This window comes from Daphnia pulex, chromosome 2 (assembly GCF_021134715.1).
Source record: "Daphnia pulex isolate KAP4 chromosome 2, ASM2113471v1".
NCBI lineage: Eukaryota > Metazoa > Arthropoda > Branchiopoda > Diplostraca > Daphniidae > Daphnia > Daphnia pulex.
In genome coordinates this window covers 2,283,098-2,306,461 of record NC_060018.1, presented here as the reverse complement: position 1 = coordinate 2,306,461, position 23,364 = coordinate 2,283,098, and the positions used below count along the sequence as shown (strand labels likewise).

Genomic DNA, 23,364 nt, shown 5'->3' with positions numbered 1-23,364 from the left:
TCTGCATAGTGATTGTTCACCCGACAAGGGGGAACATAGGTAACTCCCCTTTCGTTCCATCTTTTCAACGTCTAAACTCTGAAATCCTGGGTATTACCAGGTGATAGATCCAAGAGACTCTTTTTTTTCTGGTTCTTAACCAATCACCATTCAAAATGCGATCCAATTGTGTCGCTGAGGGCGGTTGGTTGTAAAGTTACATAAATCGGCAATTGTTGGAAACCTCTCTGTCCCACCGCCGTCTTTCATTGATTCATCGATTGACGTTTAGAGAGCTACATATACGTACATTGTTAATTGAAAAAAAGGTTGCCTAGGGATTTTTAGTGGAGTGAGAGAAGTGTATACGTAGGAGTCTGTGATTGACGACGTCACGCTGAGTGAAGAGAGCAAGAAAACAAGAACAAGTAGAACCAGAAAGGATTTTGTTTTTTTCCTTCTTCTTTTCCCCTCTTCAAATCACGTTGGTGTTCTGTCGTCGAGACTTGACGTGGCAGCAAAGCAGATGGATAAGGTCGTGATCGATGGAAACAAAGAAAGGCAAGCATACTATATGCACGGGAATCTGCATGGGTTGTCTGGTTGGCAGACACGAGCAGATCAAACCGCAAGTTGATGGATGGTTCGATCGCACCATCGACCACCTGCCGATACGCTCACGAAACATGGCAACTCATTTTCTTTTTGCCAAAAAGAAACAAAACTCTTGTGGCAGCGCTCGTATGTATCTTCATATCCTTTCCCCTTCAAATAATGGATTCATCATGGGAAATGTATGTGCAGGGTGTAGTAGGTACAGCTGGGAGCACACACACAAAAAGTAAGGAGCAAATAACGAGGGTTACTTGTTCCTTTTATGTCAGCAGGAGGACAAGATTGGAGCAAACAATAGCGGGCGATCTAGGCCCTGCCACCAGCGGCCGCGGGGGCTACAAACTCCCATGTTGCGAAGACAAGAAGAATCAAAGTCACGTGGAGTGGGGGGTTACGTTTTTATTTATTTGGAATAAGAAGACGAAAATTGAAAGGGGAAGAAATGTCTGGACGCGGATTGATGTATTGTCCAGATGGCTGCGCTATAACCCCGTTGCCCCCCTGCCAGCAAATCAATGGTCTAGTCTTATCTATAGGATTTGTATGTTTTTGTTTTTTTCCTTTTTCAATTCTTTTCCTTGGATTTTGTGCGTGCTTTGTTTCTTCCCCTTTCAAAGAGTGCCTATACCTCCGATGGATGTTACACAAGATCCTCCCACTGTAATTCTTCGTGGGGCCAAGACGGAAGAAGAGACTGCCAAGACGCTGTGCAATCAGCAGCAGTTCCACTGGCGTTGAAAGGTCGCCAGTCGGAACTGTCAGCTCCCGCTCATATTCTCCGATAAATGGGAAGAAAGCTCATGTTCATCCGTCCAGCACTCTGGCCGGATGCAGCGGCCCTTACATCCGTATAGTGGTGGCCGTAAATACAAACGAAAACGACGATTGTGTATACGACTCACCAAATAATCTTTTATGATGATATTTTGTCTTCAACCTCCTCCCGGTTCGGGAATTTTTCTTCTTTTTTTTTAATAGTCGAGACTGACGGCGTTTTTGTAAAACAAAACAGGCGAAACCAACGGGGAGAAAAAAAATAAGAAACTGACGCTGATTAAAAAACGCGATGGCGCGTAAGGCGTGCCCATATTCGGTCACGGGTGCCAAACGCCCTCGTCGTGATTGTTTCTATCTTCTCTCATGATTTATCTGTACACGGTAATAACAAACACAAGTGGGGCCACTGAATTCGTTCTTTTTTTTTTGCAACCCACAGGCCTCTCCAGATTGAAATGAAGAAACACGGAATTTAAACCGGTTTTTTTATTATTATTATTCTCCCCCTCTCGCTCTTTTGAAATCACCGCGGCGTGAGACGGTGATTGCGGCGACGATGAATCACGGTGGCAATCCTCCTCATCCGTCGTCGCTTCCATTTCGATCATCTCTCCTAGAGACATGTGTCAGCGTGCGGACGGCTTCCACACATATATCTGTACCTATGGCGAAGTTCTGATTCATTTGAAACTCGAATGAAGCTCGTTTCCCCGAGGTGATTCGCACACGCCGGAAGCCGTTAAAGAGGGGCGTGATGGAGTACGTGAAGCAGAGAGTATTGTGGAAAGAGATAGAGAGGCGTAGGAAGGAGACTGCCTTTTCAAACTCAAGTATGATAATTCACTTCGTCTTCCCCTCACTCATTTGACTCGGTACCCCATGCATTTCGGGGCGCTTCACGTGTACACGGAGGAAGTTATTCCTCACACATTTAATCAATAACGACGCGCGTACGGTTGGAAACTGTCGTTCCGAATTAACGACTATGTTTACGTCCAAGCGAAATTATCTTCATGGCCAAATCATTCCAAACTACAATCAAAACATCTACTGGAGAGGTCGCGTTGGGTTCTTTTCGTGTGTGAATGTATAAATGACAAGTGAAGGTTGGGCAGCCGTTGCGTAATTTTCGTTTCTTTTCCCCATATTTTCCCGTGTAACTGCTTTCATAAATACTGTGACTTTTGGAGACGGAGAAGACGACAAGGACCCGAAGAATAACAAGAAAATAACGAAACACGGCTCGAGCCGACGGGGTGGATGCCTTCACTACTGCGAAGGTAATGGATTTCCTCGTAAAAACACCCTTGTTTTATTTGAGTTGAGCCTTAAACCCAAGTTCAAAATCATGTTACGAAGGCATGGTAATGGCTAGAAAAGCGATAAAATTGAGAAAATACAAGAAGAAAAAGGAAAGACGCAAGGGAAACGAAACTAGGCGGGCTCTGATCTCTCCCTCGTTCATTCTCGCGATGTTATTTAAACTCCACTCGTTTGATGATGAGAGAAGCTCATCCCCAAAAATTACCTACAGCACAAAGGAAGGCAGTTAAATAATAATAGTAGCACGTCAATAAGAAATGAAGTAGAACTTCTTCTCCGGAGCTAGACTGCATGGCTAAAACAGAAGTTTCGACTTTAGTCCATTCAAAGAAGAAAATATTAAGAAAGCTTAGCAACGGTTATATCGGGTAGAAGTGTACATGTACACTCTCAATGTTTTTGTTTTTTTTCGTTCTTTTCCTCTCATCAATATGTATTTATTTCTCGTGATCGGTTCGTTATATATTATCAATGCCGTGGAAGATGACTCGGCCGGCTGTTGCACGCGCGGCCCCGTCAATTATATGGGAGGCAACGGGCCGCCATCTCCCGACGTCATTAGAATGATGCCCGGGCCCATTATTGACACGCCATGACAACTCCATCATCAGATAAACGTCGGCCGGGCGGTCAGCCGATACAAACATCGCCTGTATCCAACAGTCAGTTCCAAGTGTTCCGGGCTCTTTCTACCATTCTTCCAACCCACTTGATTCTTTCTGATGGATTCCAGTCTCTCAAAGTGGGATTGAATTTCCAGTTCTTTTTTTATTATTATTATTTTCTGGCCGTTTGATCGAATTGATGCCAACGGGCAGTTGATGGGTGGAGCTCATTCGGAGAGGGGGGGGGGGAGAAATTTCAAAGTTTTATAGAAAAGTCAGCTGTCCGAATACCTTCAACATTAAACAAGAGGACGTCTAGCGCCGTTAGCACTTGATCCATCCACACGCCCAAATAACCTGTTGCAGCATCGGCCATCCAAAACGTATTGGCATCCGTAGTCGAAAAAGAAAGCGGTCGTTCTATCGATGCCTATGCCCACCGTTCATCGAGTATTGAAGGTCTTAACTTTAATCTTTTAGGGAATAATATAACAGCCGACTGCGAGTGCCAACAGCACCAAATCATGGGAGAGAAATTGAGCTAGCGCCGTGAAAAGATTAGCGATATTAGGACAGGAATAGTAGCGCTTATTTGTCAAAGGAGAATATTAAACACGGTTGTTCCTGAGACACATACGAGCCATAAACGAAGAATGCGAACAGAAAAAAAAACACGGGAATAAAGATTAGTCCGTTTGGACGATGCCATCTACAGGGTCGGTAAGCAAGTGAGGCGTGGGACGGGGGGCGGTTAGGACAGAGAAGAATTTCCAAATGATGCGTCATTGTTTCACGTACCGCACGAAAAGCCTTCAACATTACGAGCCTATAAAAAAAACGGGGGAACCTGGAATATCATCCAGCGGCGGTGGTAATCTTTCCGTATTGTTCGACGGGAATCGTAAAACGGATACGTGACTTCGGAGGCCAAGTAGCAGATCCGATACCGAAATCCCGTCAAGTGTACCGACTACAACAGAGTCTTAAACGACAAATCGTAAATCACTCGTTTTATAACTTATAAGACGCTATTTTCTTGTCTACTAGAGCAACGAACGAACGCTGCCAGCCAGACTATAACAGAGTGAGTCGGAGCTGTTAGCAAATTTCCCTGGAGAAAATGCCAGGAGAGACACAAAAGAACGAGCGAACGTCTATCAAGACATTCCTCGTTGGCTTTTGTGATATCGAGAAAAGACAAACGATCACTCTATAAAAACGTACGAAATATATCCTTTTCCATTCGTCTCTTAGCGAGCTGGGGAAATCGTCTTTCAATCTTGCAGCCACGCAACCGGGCGAGTTATCGTTACTGCTCCGACAGAGCTGTCTTCTTTTCTCGATTTGAAAATCCTTCCACTTTTGTGTCATCCAAACAGACAGCAGACCAAAGCCAGCCTTATCAAGTTTCAATGCAAATGGCTCCCGCTGCTGCCGATACGAGTCAACTCTCCCTCCCAGAGTCTCGACAAGGGAAAAAGCAAACTCGATTACCAGTATCTTTAAAGTCGTTTTATACCTAAATTCAGTCATAGTTGTGGGCAAAAATAAGACGAAGAAAAAGACAAGATTGTCAGTGTTGACTCCTAATAAAGCTTTCTTCGATCCAAGGGCACTGGACACCCTGGACAGTGACGAGAGAGAGAGAAAAAGAGACGGACAAAAGTTCATGTCATTGGCTCGTCTTATTAATATTACAATCCCACCAGTGAGCTTGTTTTTGGTGGAGGGCAGTTCAACAAACCACCCATAACCAAAATTTAAAAAAATAAAAATAGAGAGATCACTCGGCGTGTCTCAAGACGAAAGTGGAAGTTGCGGTGATGGACGGAGGGAGACAGAAAAATGTTAAAAAAAAATATATATACCAAAAACAACAATTTCTACCTTTGGTGAATGCCCGTAGCTGCTGCAAGTGACGCAAACTGACGGACATCAAACTAGAGTTGAGTCGTAGTCGGATGGGCGCAGCTGAATCGATCGGCGGCTGATGGTGGACGGGAGCCAGCGTTTCATCGTCATCGAGGATCGTGGGTGACACGGGCTGATTGACGTAACTCGCCAGGAAAATGCGCGTGTCACGGAGCCGGACGCGGCTGGGACAGATGCGAGGGTCCCTTAGACCTTCGACCCGCACCCGACGTCCTTCCCACATCCGATCAAGTCCCTTGACGACTTTTTTTATTCGGACGTTAATCGCCAGATTGGGATCGCCTACAATCGGCTGGTCTTGTGACTGCTGCATCAAATAGCGCTGACAAAGCTCTTGATCGTCTTCGACAGTTTCACCGTCGATGCTGCCAGACTCGCTCGTTTGGCACGATTCAATCACGGCCGTGAACACCACCTGCGACCGATTTTGGCGCTCCTCTAGTGACCATTTTTCCAGCGGACAAGACCAGTCGGCCGGGCTGAGGCTGCTGTTGTTGCCATTGCCACCTTCAGCGTTTGATTGAGTAACTCCCGTCGCGCTCGTCACTTTCGCGGTCGTCACCCAGAGCGCTAACCAACACAGCCATGGCAGTCGTCTCATCATCACAGGCGCCATCTTTATGACACGAAGCCGGCGGGCACGGCAACGACGACGACGACTATTTATAAAACAAGGTGGTGGTATAGGACTCATCATCTCGACCGAAAGGCGGCGGTAGTAAAGCGCAGAATATATAGATTATATAGCCCCACACATTTCAAAAAGGAGAGTCCGTCCGAGTCGAGCGGGCGGCTGTCTGCTCGGTGCGCCAGAGAGATGGCGCACTTTCACGAAGGCCGATGCCAACCGATTCCAATCCGAAACACGGTCAATGGGATGGACTGATTTACATCAAATATTAACACCTACAAGCTATATAAGACATCAAACGCTTTCCTACTCTCTCTATCTCTCCTATTTTATTTTATTTCTTCATTCTTCTCGAAATTCATTTTTGGTAGAGCCAATCAGATTCCCCAGACGATTTTCCTTCATTCTGATTTCGATTCTCCAGTCTCCAATCGAAACCTATTCAACTGGACAAAGGTTTGTCTAGCTAGCTAGTATATTACATGATTGTGTTTTGACAAGCAAATGAAACGAAAAATCAGCGATGACCAAGGAAAGACGTCAGAGAAATCTAGGATGGATCCTAAGATCGGCTTTTTCATCTTCGGCGCAAGGTAACTCATTGATATGTAGAATAGACTTTTTGTTTCGGGCTCGTTTAAGAAAATAGACAAATTTTTTGAAGAACAAAGAATGTTCTTTCTCTCTCTCTTTTACAGATACAATAGGGACTACACACATCTCATCTTCCCATCTGATTGATCCAGACGCCGGGCTTTTATCGAAAACTTATGCAATGTTCTAGCAAGGCTCTATTTTAATTTTGTGAAGGCAAAAGAGAAAGAAGAAAAGAGTTTTTTTTCTGGCTGATTTGTTTCCTTAGAAATTCTTTTTCTTCGTCGTTGCGGGATTCGTTGAATTTACCATTTTTATACACTTCTTCTTTGTGGTTTCGTACACAGTCGATTGAAGTATCAGTCACGCTTTCGAGGTGCGGCCAATTCAACGCGTCCCGCGTTCCCATCAGACCATCAGAGAATCTCTGCCGCTTATTAATGAGATGATGAATATTAAATTGAATACTAATTACGTTGTTGATAGATTCCCCAATGAACGCCAAGGAGACGAAGGGACAGCAAATGCAAAAGAAGCGTGATTGCTAATCAAAATTATCATGAAAAAAAACCATTGTGATTGCTTCACGCTACCGAAAATGATGATGTTGATGGATTCCGAGAAACGAATCACAAATACAATAAGGATAATTGATGTTAAAGATAAAGCGAGAAAACTTGTGTGGAAGACAATCAACGACCTAACGTCTCTATTATTTCTCATTCGAGAGAAACGTCAACAACAACAACAACAACCCTATATACGGTCTAAACAGCAAAATAGAAACAAAAGAAAAAAGGAAAAAAATGTTTGGTTAATTGGAGATTCCAGTCTCTTAGCTGTTAAGAGATATGCCATTCTTGGCTTTGCTGGTTAAACCGGGTTGTCATTGCCCTTGTCGTTTTCAATAAATACAGAAATTTGTTCGACACAACAACTTTCAAAGACTATTTGAACGCTGTATAATGTGAACGAGCTGCTCGGAAAGAGAGAGAAAAAAACCGGGGCGTCGTTTCGAATTGGAACGGGAAATCACGCAAGACGAGCAGACAGCCTTCTTCGCCACAGACCCTGGGCGCCACTCCTTTCGTTTGAATTTCCCAAATGCATATCAACAAATTTAATTAGAATAGACAAGACGAACCAACCGCGATTGTGTCACCGAACTTGAATTTCCCTATTCAAGTCCGTACGTCCCGTCCTAAAAACTAAACAAAAAACCTGTCGAAGTCAACTGACGAGATTTCAAATCACGCAAACTAGACGAAAATCAATCGAGCGAACATCAAAGAAAAAGCCAAGGGGTTAAAATGTCTGTGCGATGGCGACGAACTGATCAAAAAGTCCTGGAAACAATTTCTTCTGAACAAAAAACCGAATCAATGGCGCAGTTTCAAAAGCTTTTAAAGTTGTCACGCGGGAGTACGAGGGGCACGCACGCAGGTTGGCGACGCAACAGGCGCAAAGGCGCACCGATGTTGCGCAACACTACGAACAGAAAGCACATCAGTAAGGCACACTGGAATCGGGAAGAGGCAAACAAACACTTTGAAAGAAATCCGGAACACTGTGAAACACCAACAACAACCATCAACTGATGGAGAGCTCTGCGGGGATCTGCTCAGGACGGAGGGCAGTAGTTCACTGAAATCAACTCGGGCGAGTAGCACCGGTGAGACAAGAGGAAAACCCATAAAAAGAAGGGCCAGCAAGCTTCAAAAAAACGGTGCATACATACGCCAGAGTCCCCCCACCGTTTATCTCCACCAACCAGAGAGCAGAGAAAACGAAGCAGATAGACCTGGCTCTCTCTCTCTCTCTCTCTCTCTTATTCTCTCGTCGTTTCGAAAAGACACATACTCAACCACACCCCTCTCTCCCTTTTTTCGCCTGAGATGGTCGATCTTTTATGGCCGTCGTCCAGCAGCGCCAGCAGAGCTCTCGGCGGAAAAAATAGAATATATAAATCGTAACGCGGCGAAACTCCAATTTTTGTCGATTTTCTTTTTCTGCACTCGGTCGTCGGAGAGAACGACGTCAACAAACAACGGGAGCAGCAACAAACAGAAACGACAGCGAGAACTTGATTGCCGATAAAATACCGAAGTGTCCGGCTTCAGTTGGCGACTTTGGTTAGAGGCCAGCAGCAGAGAGGACAAAAGGGACGGACCTGACGAGACCACACGAGACGCCATCTGGCGCGCTATTCAAATGGGCACCAAGGACGCAAAGTTAGGAAACAAAAAAAAAAGCCGAAGCTACCGCTGGAGATTCCACCAACAATACACGAAATGACCCCATATATACGTGTGAAGGTAACGAAAAGGAAAAAAAGAGAAGGGGCAGAAGATGAGACGATGCTGAGGGGGTCGCAAGCGATTGCATCCCGTGATAATAATTGGCGCGGGAAAGTAGTCAGGTTGATCAATGACCCGTTCGCGTGCGCCATGGGCTCGGTAGAACCAAGACCCTATCAGGCTCAAGCAGCGGGGTGGAAAACGAAACGAAAAAAAGAAAAAGGCAAAAGAAAAATATTAAAGAACAAGTCAATATCAAACCTTCTCAGCTGATTCCATCATCAACCGAGAGCCCGTTTTGTTTTGACCATCTTTCCCCCCCCCTTTAAATGGGGAGATTTCTCGGTCCTTCCACATCGAAAATTTTTCCTGGGCCTCTTTTTTTCGATTTTTTCCAAAATAAATCATGGCACGCAAGTGAAGCAGGAGAGGATCTTTCAGACTTCAATGGAACCGGAATATTCCTCAAGCGTTCGAACCGTTTTTTGAGAACGCACGCGGAAGAAGAAGAAGAAGAGCCAACACACACACACATTTGCATACAAGGCATCCTTCCTCCGCCCATTAAGTTCCAGTTCCATCTGGGATTGGTTCGGACAGAGGGGTTTTGTATTATTAGTAGCCCCTTGATTAGAGCCCCAGCCGCACCAGATCACCCGGATGATGGGGAGGAGGGATGAACGAAGACGTCATTCATTTTTGATTAACAAAACATTCCCTCGTTAATAGATGAGAGGGAGAATAGAAGGAAAAAGTTGAACTTCAAACTCCCTTTATTGGATAGACCCAATTTCACACGGTCAAGGGAAGAAGAAGAAGCATCTTTTGGGTTGTCTAGTTTCCATTTTGCTATTTCATCTTCCCCTTAGTATCGCAGTAGTTAAACCGAGGGGGGAAAGAGCGAAAAAAAAACGGTTTAGGTAACATTTCAATCGATTATCTTGGCATCTGAAGGACTCATCCGTTCCGAAACGGTCAAGTCTATTAAGGGTAGACAGAAACAGACACAAAAAGAGATTTGTACGACGAACCCTCTAGAAACATATAAAGATAACTTGTCTTATAGACACTACAGTATATATATATACGCAGCGGCCAAAAGGTATACGCAACAATGTGTACCAAAGGAAGAATGAGAAGAAAAGTGTTTCCACTAAATTCTTTGACCGGGTGTAAGAGGAAAAAGGGGAAGAAGAAGAAAAAGAAAACGTCGAACCATCCGGCGAAAAGATAGTATTGGAAACAAGGCACGATCGCCTCCCATTGATAGCGCACACGCCGCGTCCGGTTATATAATACATTCTTCAACCCCCCTTTCTCGCATTGACTCTACCATCCGGGGGGAACCCATGACAGGGGGGCTACTATAGACGCCGGTGCTTAGCAGTTCCGACACTCGGCGCAAACCCCAAGACTTTTTTTTTTCTGAAAAAAAAAATAAAAAATAAAATCCCAACGTGGCCACCGCTGGAAACCCGTGAATCAACCGTGGGCCCCTTCTGCACCACCTTTCTTGCTCTTTTTCTTTTCTCCCTCCCAACGACCATCTTTATATGTGCCTTCAAAAGTCGTTCCTTATCGGCTGTTCTTCTTCTTCCCTGCTGGAGCCGTTTGCCTTGACGTATTCCATTAGCAAGTTCATAACATGTAAAGGCTTTTTAGGAGCGAAGAAGAAAGAAGGTGGGCTCCCTTTTTTCCTATTCTTCTCCTGGTTATACAAGGGGGGAAAAGACGAACCAACAAGGAGGGTAGTAGTTCGTTATAAGGACCATTTTCATGCAGATTGCCGGAGCAACCTGCTGGATTCAGAATCGTTCATGCAGCATCTTCTTCCGTGCTATGCGCTCGTTCAGTTAAAAAAAAAATAAAATAAAACACGGCCTCTTTTGTCCTATTTTTCGAGTTTCCAAACTGAGAAGAAGAAAAAATCATAAACGATCATCTTCCCCCCTCAACTTTTTTCTATTTGGTTTTTGTTTGACTGACTGTTAAAGAGGAAGGGGGGTGATCGACGGACAGACCTCCCCGTTCGCGCGATGGGCCGCTCAGATAATACGACGGGCCATTTAACGGACTTGAAGACCGCAATTTGTCTTGTGGTCAGGTCACGTCAGGTCGCAGTTTCTTCACGAACCCCCCACCCACCCCACAAAAAAGTCCTTTTCTATGATATGCCGCGGTCACTTTCTCAGTCGCATACCATCCTTTTGATCGTGGGGACTATGTGGTCCTGATGTGTGTGCTGGGCGGGGAAACGATGCTATAAATAGCCGGGAAATAGTAGCGACAGAGATAGAAATGAAAGAAGAGAGGTGGCCCCCGACTTTGAACCAGCTCAATCATGCAAAACAAGACTTTGGTCTCTTAACTGACGGGTTCCACTGGCCCAGTGATTTATCTCGGACGAGCCCCACAGCCACAAAAGCTCACGTGCACACCTCACTGTGTAAACAGCCATCGATCGTCGGAGGAGAATCAAGCGGCGACGGCCGGCCGGCGGAAGGAATTTGAACGGTGACAACAGTGGCCAACCTTTTTGATGATCTGTTCTCGGCTTTTTCTCGCATAACTAGTCCGTCTGTTGTTGGGTTCGCCAGCCTGTCTCCTTCCAGCTGACGGTGATGGACTCTGTTTGCGTAAGAACGACGCCATTCATCACTGTTGAAAGCCATTACGGAATTTTCCGTCAACTTCCCCGGGCGACAACCCACAAAAATGATGATAGTCGAATGAAAGGCCAACAGATTGGGTCCGACATTTTTCCAACGGAACGAGGCCGCAACGAGAAACAAAACGAATTGGGAGCGAAATAAAGAATAAGCATCAGAATAATACATAAGAGAGCGAGAGAGAATGAAAAGATGATTTCTTTTGTGTTTCCAATCTAGCAATCCGGTATAACAATAACAGTAAGTCAGCTGTTAAAGTCATTTCTGCGGCAAAAGAGGAAAACAAGACGTTGCAGAGAGAAAGAGAACTCATAACTCATTTGGCGCCTGCCGCTTATTGGGATCGCCATAGGTCGCCCAATAAGGAAACGTGAGCGTGAGTCGAGTGTGTGTGTACCAGGGGCCGAGACGCACGCGGATACGCAGTCACACAAGGCACACATCCAGAAAAAACACGAACGAGTCGAGAGAGAAAGAAACGAAACGAAACCAGAAGGCCAACTGTTGTTCCTGCCCCTCCCAAAGTCTCTTCGGTTCAATCTAAATCTCGCGCGTCAAGCCATTCCAGTCTATTACTTATCTATGGAAATTTGTAGAGCTCAAAGTTGGAATAGCTTATATAAGAGACTGGAGCCACACAATTTTGAAAATGACGACGTCGATGATAATGTCGTCAACGTGTAACTTCCCCCCCCCCGTAGTCTTCGCTTACAATCAAAATACCCGTACACACACACACACACACCGGTTTTAATTTGATTTTAAAAAGAGTTTGGAACGTATTTTGTTGTTTTTCTTTCCTTATAAAATCATCGATGTCTTGTTTTATATGGTCACGAGCTCAATTAAATGGAGAGAGACACCAAGATAGATTGGAACACGTTACACACACCTCAAAACAAGTCTGTACACACCAGGAGGAACACTGGAGAACATCGAGGTCGGAACTCTCTCTCCTTCTTGTTTTGGACAGCCATCAACGGCACGAGCCGAGACAGGAATTTCGATTTATTGATTGCTGCACGATTCTTGTGATGCTCATGAAGATTACCCTTCTCTCTCTCTTTCTCAAGATATCGGTTCCATGACTAATACATGGAGTCGTTTGGGCTAGAAAATTATCATCGAACGCCTCTAAACATAATATTTCGTGCATGAATAAGGACGAAGAATATAGTATCTATAGAAGATATCCTTGAATATTTCATTCGGGGGGTGAGGACGCTTTATTACGTAATTTATGACAGTTTTCTTTGAGAGAGGGATTCCGGACTGATGAAAGACTTCCTGCCAGCGACCCTTTCTCTATTCTCTACCCCCTTCCATCCATCGACTGAATACAGAAGTACCACGTTATAAATATAAAGTGCGTGCGTCGGGAGCGGAACCGGCAGCAGCTCGGTCGGTCGGTCAATCAAAGAATTCCTAAGGAGCTCCGAGATTTTCATACAAACAACAACAACGAAACTGTCCGTCAACGGGTGGAGGTTCACAAGGGAAAATAAAACAATGTCCGAAAGGAATGATGATGATGAATGAATGGAAAAAAAGGACGCACCATATGTCTCTTTGATGAGGAGGAAATGATCGCCCATATAGTCCACCGCCTACCAGCGGGAGAAAAACGGGAGGGAACTGGAAAAAAGAAAAAGAAATGAAAATTTTTTTTCTTTTTTTCTTTTTCGATTTTTTTGGGATTTGTAATCTTTTCTGTGAGGCGCCACTGTGCTGAACGACGACGCTGACAAGGGGAAGTTGATGGTAAGAGAGTCCATCAGACAGCCCATTTGCATACGGATGCGGCGGATGGATGCGCCGTGATGCATTAGTGCCCTACGTCTAACTGTTTGTGCTCATCCTGCTCTTTTCTCTACAGGGTGTTTCGTTGTTCTTTTCCCTTTCTCCATTTCAGCTTTCGTTCGGGAGGAAAGAAATGACTCGACAGACAGACGGACAAGAGACCAGCGCGAGCACACCCACGCCCATTAATGTTTAGCCCCAAAAAACACGAAACAGGGAGGGAGGGCAAAACAACCCAAAAAACTAAATCTTGAAATAAAATCATAATAATAAATTAAAAATAAAAAGGGACGAACAAGACCAGACTCTATGGCCGTAATTTCATGATATTATATAACCCCCTTTTGAATCTTAAAAAAAATAAACTCCAGAGCAGTATATCAAATAAAACAAAAAAAGAGAACCATTAGAGACAGATTCATCAAGAGGTTAGACTGGGTTGGAAAACGGTCCGCCTCTTTCGTGACGTCTCCATTTAACAGCGAGATGGAAAAGGTGGAAAAAGTATCCGGCTCCTTCTCACACGGATACCCTTTCTCTCCTCTCGGGCTCTCCACACATTGTCCGATACGGATCGATTTCAATCACGTCGTCGTCGTGAACTAAAACCTCCCCTCCCTCTTTTTCGTTTGTTTGTTGTTGTTTAGTGTGTGCGTCTCTCTACCTGTACGTTGTAAGCTATCATATCCCCGGCGACGATAAGAACTTACCTGATGATGGTGAGCCGGGCGAGGTGTGGATGAGTTTCAGATTGCGCAGCGTGATACGCAACGGCGCCGAGACGAGGTGAAGTGTCTGATTGAGCGGATCGATTTGGACGAGAAAGAGAAGCACGTCGTGCACTCGGATGCGGAACTGGGGCACGCACGAATTTTCGCGGGCGTCAAACAGATCGTGCAAGATTAGCTTGGCTTTGATCAATGGACCGTTGACGGCGCCCACGGCCGGCAGCGGATCCAGCGCGTTCGATTGTCCGCCGCCGCCACCTGTCAACTGTTGGCCGCGCGAGTGCTGAACCAACGAGCCGACCATCGACCATTCGGTGCCGTTGACTAGCGAGCGGATCACCCTGCGCATCGAGACGCGGATGGTTCCACGATCTCGGTCAATGTCCTCGACGGAGCCGGTGAAGACCAATTGGCAGTATCGATACCACTCTTCCAGCAGAACGCTGGCCACTTGACCACCGCAACTTTTGGCCAGTCTCGAGCGGGTTCGTCGATTCGCATTCGAACTGCCGTTTTTCCGCCGTCTGCTCGTCGAGTGCCACCTGCGTCTGGGACCGATTGGTGAGCGGATGATTCCGCCGGAAGCATCGAAAACACTTGTCGATACGGATGTCGAGTTTGGAGAACAGTCGATGCTCTTACAAGCCGCGAGAGCAATCAGCGTCCACAGGAGCCAGCGCATTTTTCCGCGAAAAAGTTTGAAATTGGCGCCACACTAAATCACTTGAAATGTTTCAATCCAAAATGTTTGTTGGTTTGTTTCTCTTGCTTTCCGATTTGTTGTGGTTGTCCTCGCTGAAAATGCGCTGCTGGTTTATTGCCAGCCAGGTAGGTACTGAGTCGTGGAACCCGAACGTAGGCCGTCTTTATGCAGCTTCGTCGGCCACCATTCGCTTTTCCTCCCCAAGATGGACTAAAAACCAGTCCCCCTGGTACCATAGGCTCTTCTATCTACTTCTCTCTCTTGTCTAGCTCTCTCTCTCTCTCATACCTGCACTATCACATAACCCTCCCACATATGCAGAAGGCCCTTGTAATACGTTGGGTGTATACACAACAGGCAAATGGGTGATGCCACCGTACCGACACTGGGCTCTCTCGTGGTAAAAGTAAGTGGTGGCCTAGCGGTACGCATGTAAGTAAGCGGTGGCGGCCGCACAAGCAACCAACAGGAGGTAAATATAATATAGAGAAAAGAAAACATCATGGACAACCCGCTGAAGCAGAAGAAGAAGAAGAAGAAGAAGAGGGAAGGAGAAAAAAAAATATAACTATCACTGGAATCAACAAATAACCAACAGGAGGCAGTCGTTGCTCATGTAGTATCTTTCAAAGTCTATTTACCGATACATCCACCCCCCGAGTGTATCTATTATTGCGGCGTGAATAATAAACGAAGAGAAAACCACGGACAATGCAGGGAGGAAGGAAAAAAACAAAACAAAATGAAAGGTACTCTATAACAGCGGCGCAGTTATTGTGCGTACCGACAGATGAGGGAGAAACAATCACGGCGCAAGTCGGACGGAATAAATTGTAAAGACAATCGGTAAAACAAAGTAAAAAAAAATAAAACAAACTCGCGAGTTTCGTAACGGATGAGCGATTCGAATCCGAAATGTATTTCTTCCCCCAAATTTCATAGATAGATTTCGGTTATTCGTTCTCCCCTGGCATATGGAGAATAGTCGCGCCAGTGTGTTGAAACTCGAAAAGATGAGAGACGGAAGATATTGTGAAAAACAGTGGAGCGGAATACTCTGGCCAGTCCATCCGACTATAAGGACTGGACAACAAAACAAGTCAAAAGAAATGACCTTAATTGGAAAACTGTCAAACTAGCGAGCTGCTCATCGTCTGCTCCCCCCATGTGAGCTTCAAGTTGCTGGACATGGTCCTGGCCAGTCGGTGCTGATATTTTGTCAGCCAGAACCATCAGCGGATCTTTTTGAAGTCGGACTCGGGACGGTTGAATGTTGGATAACGCCAAGTCCGTCCTTCCGAGTCCAATCTGATGTGACATTTGAGAGAGAAATCATTTTCTCTTTTTTTTTCTCGATTCCAAGGGAAAGAATAAAAAAAACAGCTAAATGACGGCACCCTTGGCCATCTCGCTCCCCCCTCTTCATATTTTCTGTCAAAGAAGCTGCTCCCCCCGGAAAAAAGAAGAAGAAAAAAAACACACTAGACGGTCGGGAAATGTAAGATGGGGGACTTTTGGCCCAGCATGCAAGAGAATCAGAAAAAAAAAAAGAATAAGGGAAATAACTCTTTGAAGAAGAAGAAGAAAAAAAGAAGAAGTCTCAAATAAAATTATATACGACATTTGAGCCGATCGCGCGCTAGGCGACGTGCTGTGTGTCGCATTGAAGTGCCAATGGCCCTGAATAGAGACGGATTAGCCGGACCATTTTTGGATGTCCCAAAACGCATTTTCTTCTTCATCTTTCCCTACGCTTCTCTTTCATTCCAACTGGAAAACCCGTCGACCGTCTTTTCATTCGTCCCTTTTTCACTGTTAACTTATACGACGTAGACATATATACACGACGAGGAGGTACGGGCGACAAGAGGCACGAACACACGGGGTCAGGAATTTCAACTACACACACATATATATATGTATCCAGCTGGATCCCGCGCGGACCCTGCAACAGTGACGGGATACTAGTTTTGCCCCTTTTAAACTGCCCAGCCGCCCGCTTCGTTTTTTCTTTTCTTTTTTAAAGGTGAACAAGAAGCTAAACGGAATAGAAATCGACATCAAATCAAACGTTTCAACAACAAGAGGGGGGACAAAAAAAAATAATAATTCGAACGACTCTCTCCCTGTCGTGTTGGACGTCATTCAAAGACATTCCAAGTCATCGGTCTTTCGTCAACTGCAGTGTCGTGGGATATGGGATTCGATTTTGAAATTGTTTGTTTTGTCTGGGCCGTTTGAAAATTTTTTGAAACGACGGGGACGACAATGGCGAAGAAAAGAGTCGACCGAACCGAACGGGAGAAGTCATTAGCGATCATGGGTCATTAAAGTATAATGACGGCGCAATAGATTTGCTGGTGGCATTTGGAGAAGGGAGGAAAAAAAATGTAACGGGTCACTGGCCGTTGCCGGTCGACGGCAATGACTGATGAATCGATCAGACATGACACATACGTGACGACTGCTCCGGGAAAGAACGTCGAACCCTCGTCTCTCTCTCACCCGCGCAGTACAAATGGAAATAAGTTGAATGTTGATGTTGTTGCTCCGCTCTGTTCTTTCGATTGTGAAAAACGCGCAACGCGAACGAAAAACGTCTGGCGAAATCGTTGCGCCAACGGGAAAAGAAAAACGAAAAAAGAAAAAAAACGAAGACAGACGATCCCTCTTTTCTTTCAGAGTTTATCTTTCTCTCACTTTCGTTCCGCTAAATCCACGCTAGAGAAAGCCCCAAAAGCGCGGAGAATCAAATGTCTCTTCTCTATAAAGAAGCGGAATGCGGAATGGAAATAAAACAAAGCCGAAGAGAAGACTCAATTGATGCCCAATTCGTTTCTATTGTCTCTACTACTACCAGTTGGTCACATCGACAGATAGAACAGCAACAACAACAACAACCAGAAAAGACGAGCTAGAGAGAGAGAGAGGAGAAGGTTGGACGGACGAGACCGACGGACGGATGGATGGACGGTGATTGATTTCAATCGTGTAGAAAACACAGGAGAGCGGAGGGGGGAAGCATCCTGCAGACGCGCGCGGACACGAGATGGAAATCTATTGGCCCCTCTGACTGACGAAGACGAAGAGGATAGTCCCTAACTCGGTCCGGACAACAACTTCAAAGTGGAGGCGCGCACATATCCCCACAGTCGGCACTGAAGTTGGGTAGTTTGAAACCATTCTTCGCTTGATTCCTTTTGGTTTTTTTTCTCCGAAAAACAAAAAGAATCTAAAACAAAGTGGGGGGAATGCAAATGAGTCAATAAAAACGTCATTACAACTCGCGTTCGGAGCGGATCACCAAAGAGGAGAAGAAACAAAAAAAGGGGGAAAGAAAAATGTAAAAGAATAAAACACACACCCAAAAAGACAAAACCCGAAAGAACCCCCCCCCCCCCCCCCCCGAAAAAAGCTAACAAACAACAAGCGATCCATTCGAGAAATCGTTATTTCGGATCGACATTTCCAAGAGCGGAAAAAAGTGTGTGTTGAGCGGTCCCAATGTCCGATCGGGTCGGCACAATAAGGGCGCCATATCGTCCGACCCCTTTAGTCCCCTTTTTCTTTTTATCTTTTATTTCATTCAACTGTAATGACCGTGGCAGCTCAGACAAGTCGAAAGAAAGCGACAATATAAGGAATGGAAAGTGAACCATCGAATGATGACGTTATTAAAAAATAAATTTCACCCTTTGGTATTTCGAGTCGCACCAAATTGGAGAAAAAAATGGGGGAAATAAGGAAGAAGAAAAAAGAGTGACGAACGAACGTCATCAATCTTATCTAGATTTTTTTTTCTTCTTCCTTCTCTCCTCTCTCTCTCGCCTTGTTTTGAAGCCGAATATATATCAAATGGCTTTTTCACGCGGGACGAGCTGGAGAGCCGAAAAGAGGCCGTCAAGTGCAGCCATCGTGACAAATTAACCGGATCACCATCCACACGACTTGTGCCCCTATATATATATATCCACTTATAAACTCAAACACGCATCTCTCACACTCTTTGACTTTTTCCCGTCCAGATAGCGTCGATTGGGGCGCGACTTGGTCACGACAATCCCATCAAGGGTCTCTCTCCACGACGAGAACCAACAAAACTACAACAGCAACACGAATGTGTAGTGTAGAAAAGGAAAGAAGAAGAAGAAGAAGAAAAAAAAACCCACACACACAACCCCGAAATAAAATAACCTTTGAAAAAAATTGTGATGGACGTTTATAAATTTATATAAATAAATAACGCAGATATACGAGTTAAAACCGGTACGTGTGTGTGTGTGAATGAGTGAGTGAGACAACCTCCAAAGGTCTTCTTCCATTTCATTCCCCCAACGTTCGTGCATTACGTGTCGGCCTACGGTCGCACACAAATCCTTCCGCCCTATTCTCCCTTCACACCTTGTGCGGAGGAGTTAATGGTTCGTCCCCAACCACCCCACCAAGATTTTGTCGAATAGGTGGTGAGAACGAGGGTGGCTCTGGTCGTGATCTGCTCTGGGCTCCTCAGACTCACGCTCTGCGCTGGGCTCCTCTTTTGTTGTGTGTGTGTGTCACAGGGCGATATGGCCGCGTCATGTCCACACGATTAGGGGGTGAGAAAAAGGGAGGGGTATAGAGGGTTGTGACAGGAGAGGACCAAGATGCAACGGGAATCGAGCAATCAGTCTCCCTTGTCAATCGTTGGGTGATTGTATATACGCTTCTCTCCTTAAGAGAGACTTGTCGTCGGTTCTCCAAAAAGCTGATGGCTTTCATCAACAGGTATAGGCGTTTCTGGGTGGACGAGGAGGAGGGTGGAAGTGAAGATAAACACTTTTTCCAACATTTCAACCGGAGGCTGAGCCTCTGCTTTTCTCCCATGATCCCCATTCGTCGACCCTCTTTCTGTCGTCATCAACTCACGTGGAAATATCGGAGAATAAAAACCTCCCCACCGAAAAATAAAAGTACATAACTTGTCATCGTAAGCGCAACATAAAAAGCCCATTGGTCTGCGGGCGCCACGACAGATGAAAACATTTTTCTCGGCCCGTCATTGAATCATCAAAGGAAGAAACTTGTTGCAACTCGAAACGAAAAGTTGCCAGAAACATTTCTCTTCGTCAAAAGAAAAAATATATATATATAAGGACATTATCCACCCCGAGGCCAGAAAAGACCGGACTTCATCATCAATAAGGTCCGTCATCTTTTAGATTGTCGTCATTCAAAGAACTATTTGACGTGAGCGCGAGCGCGCTCAGTCGGCCGCTCAAACTTTTCAATTAGCGAGAGATTCGGTTAAGGAAAGTGGCGCTGGAATGGCCGATAAGTGCAGTAACAGTTTTTTCTTCTTCCTTCTGAAAGGAGGAGAAGAGAGAAATGAAAAGGTTGGACGCCGTTGACGACGGAGGAGGAGGCGGACCTCCTGGCGGCGACGGCCGCCAATGTGTGTGTGCCCGCGTCGTTAAAGATAATATACAGCGGGAGCGAGTGGTGTGTGCCGTTCGTCTCGTAAAATGAAACAAAACGAGAATAAATCTCAGACGAAAAGCGGCGAAAAAATAAAAATAAAGAATAAAAAGAAGGAGCGAAGAGCCAAGAGAAAATGTAAGGAGACGAGCGACACATGTTGCGTGAAGTTCGGGAGCAGGAGTCCCGGCACGCGAATAGACCCCGGAGCCACCGTGCCCAGAAATGGCGACGACCGTGCCACCTACAATTTCACGCTCCAAAGATATCAAGACGCTGCTGCTGCATAGACCAGAGAATTAAAACGGTGACAGCCACCAGTTGAATGTCTAAGCCTCGAAAAGAAAAAGAAAAAGAAGGAAATATATGGTGGAAATTATTATTAAAGAGGTCATTCGCTTTAGAAAAGATGAACGTTTCCATGACAGCGGCGGATTTCCCGATAAAAGAAAGAAAGAAGAAGGCGCCGGTCCTTATTTTTCTCTAGACTCGGGGAGGTATATTAGTTTTATATTTCCCTCTCTTAACTCTCTTTCTCTATGCACTAATAAAGCAGTGTGTGCTAGTGCCATAGACATTTCTACTAAAGGTAGGGTAGGACTGGTGCAAAGCTAAAAAGGACTGGGCTCGTATTCACGCCGAACTCTCGGCCGCCAGAAACGCAACATCGAGAAAGAGAAAAAAAAAGAAAAAATTCCCATCGACCTGATCCGAGTTTTTATTTGAAAAATCCCCGAGCGGCAGCAGCAGCCCTTCATCCATGATGTCCTTATTCGTTGTTATTGCCGTTTGGTTTCTGCGCTATGCCTTGAGTGGAATCTCTTAATGATCCTACTGGAAAAGAAGAGATTTACACGGCCGGACATTATCGCTTAATTAAAAGAGAGATTGTTGGCGCTCTGTCCCGGATAGAACGAGGACGAAAAAGCAAGAAAAAACGATAGAGATTATAGGAACGAAAAAAATAACCACCTGAAGGCAAGCCATGCTGAAGAAGAGACTGCCGTCCAATCAGTACACCCCATACGGCGCAAGTTTGAACAACAACATCAACAACAACAAAATATTTCTCCACTTGGGTGTTGGTATACAGTTGGAGGAGGAGAAAAAAAATAAGGAAAAGATGAAAAAATGAGAAAATGCTTTTTTGAACCATGAAATTTCTTTCCCCCCCTCTAGTCGCAACATCCCAACTGGCTGTGTAGAAGTCAGCGCCGTTTCATTAATCTTCAACTGACAGATGGGCATTTGTTTTCGTTAGCGCTTGCCCTTTCGATCTATCGACTGGGAGTCTCTCCATCTTTCTTGTTTGTGGTATTTATTTACTTGCTGGCCTCCAATAACGCAGATACACGACCAACAAGAAAATGAAAAAGAAACAGGAAAATAAATAAAAAAAAAAAAAAGAATTGGATAGCCCATAGAAACGTCGACGGCGGCCCAGGTTGTACACAGTCGTCTCCGATTCGGGACCCAACACGACAAAACTGAAAGATAAATGCTCAGATGACTAAGAGCCCTCCGGGGGTGGTGGTCTTGCTCTCCTTTAAACCAGAATTTGAATTCAGTTTTTTTTTTTTTACATAATTCAGCGTACACGTTTTGGGAATTCGGGAAATCGAATTAACATCTGCGACCAAGACGTCGCGTGACTCTAACCCAAAAGTTCACTCTTCTTTTTTATTCCGTCGTTTTCCTAAGTGCTTTTTAAGAAAAACGTCCAAGTGGGTCGACTCTCACCCAGGGAGGGCCCGGCCCAGGCTTTTAAATATCGGTCATTTTGATTAGCATCGGAAAAATATGAAGAGACTGTGACCAAGGCGGGGAGGAAATAGAGACAAACACACCCTGCAGTCCTACGAGGGGCTCGCTATAGCAGCTGCTTGTATACCCACGGCCGGGCTGCTAGCGGAACGTGATGATTGTCCACGATAACACATTGCTGGGCCTTTTTCTCTCTGTGTTGAAGTTGTTGATGCTGCTGACCGGTTGCTTACACACATACCAAAAGTTTGGTGTTGTCTGAATAATATACCTATAAGAACCAAATGGCCAGGTATAAGAAAAATGTTCCCCTTGTCTATGCGTGTGTGTATCTATAAACAGAGGAAAGAAAAATATAGAGACGGACATGTGCGACCGAGACATTTCGACTCAAAACATGCTGATGATTCTTTTTTTTTCTTTTTTACCCCCGTCAAATGAAAAGAAATAGAGGGGGGCTAACTAATACGAGGTTTCTTTTGACACGTGGTTGTCAATTTGATTCAATCTGTTACAGAGAGGCCGCGTTTTTCTTCTGATTTCCAGGAGGAATGCCTTTCGGTTGGTTTCTTCTCCCCCCTAGTGGCTTCTCCGACCATTTCCAAATGTCTTTCCTCATTTCTCTTTGAAAACGCACGGAGAGATAAACTACACGTATACGTAACATCGCGTGCGCTCCAACCACCACCACATCATCGCCTCGACAAAAATACTTGACGTCCCCGTTCTGAAAAGAGCCCACCATCAGAGATCCAATTTCACCTGGAAAAAAACAACAACGATTCCCGATTCGAGACGAGATCAAAGGGAGAAAATTTAACGGTCGAATTCATTTGCAATGGTAATTCAACCAAACGGAGTAGCAGCAGCAGCGTGTAACATCTTCTATCTAGTGAAAAGAATGTGCCACGCGCGCACTTTTGGTCAGCCTCCTCCTCCTTCTCGCATCGCCCACTCTTTTAATACCCTCAATTGATGCAATCGTAATAATAATACATCACGAGAGCCAACAAGCGCCTCGAAGGTTGGACTAGAGGCAACACGATGATGGTAAAGGAAACCAAAGTCTACGAGGACTCGGAGGTCCTATCCAACACGCCGCTCGCTCGCTCTCTCACTCCGTTATTATCCTACAAGAAGAAGACGACGTCTAGTGGAAATCGCCCATCCTGGAGGGCGAAGCAATACCCCTCCAAAAGAAAAAAAAACCTTTCAATTTTTTGTGTGCCTTGTTCTTCAAGATGGAACGAAAGAATTTGTTTTAAAAAAACACAGAAAGAAAAAGAGACACATGAGTAGAAAAATACATAGTACTACCTAAATAAATTTAATCCTTTGATGGATTTTTTTATTTTAAAATAAAAGGAGAAGAAGAAAAAGGCCGTCCTTCATTTTTTTGGCATTTAAATAAACGCGCCAGCTTCAAGGAGAGGAGGAAAATTCACGACGCGATGGATGTATGGCCAATTTGCACTGCCTCTATTTGGACAGAA

The 23,364-nt window shown here is 45.1% G+C and overlaps 1 protein-coding gene across 17 annotated transcripts in view; it reads right to left on the bottom strand.

The window, feature by feature from the left end:
* The window catches only part of LOC124188618 (agrin-like), a 50,607-nt gene that overhangs the window by 18,867 nt on the left and 8,376 nt on the right, over positions 1-23,364 (bottom strand). For 4 of the 17 annotated variants that reach the window (XM_046581362.1, XM_046581368.1, XM_046581363.1 and 1 more), the window contains exon 1: positions 13,933-14,794. The exons of 3 other annotated variants lie outside the window; for them this stretch is intronic. In XM_046581362.1, the coding sequence (XP_046437318.1) occupies positions 13,933-14,632 (700 nt within the window). In that variant the 5' untranslated portion in view covers positions 14,633-14,794. Of the gene's footprint in view, positions 1-5,186; positions 5,891-7,600; positions 8,221-13,932; positions 14,966-23,364 lie in introns of those variants that run through there. 10 more of the 17 variants (XM_046581365.1, XM_046581367.1, XM_046581377.1 and 7 more) reach the window with 8 other exon arrangements.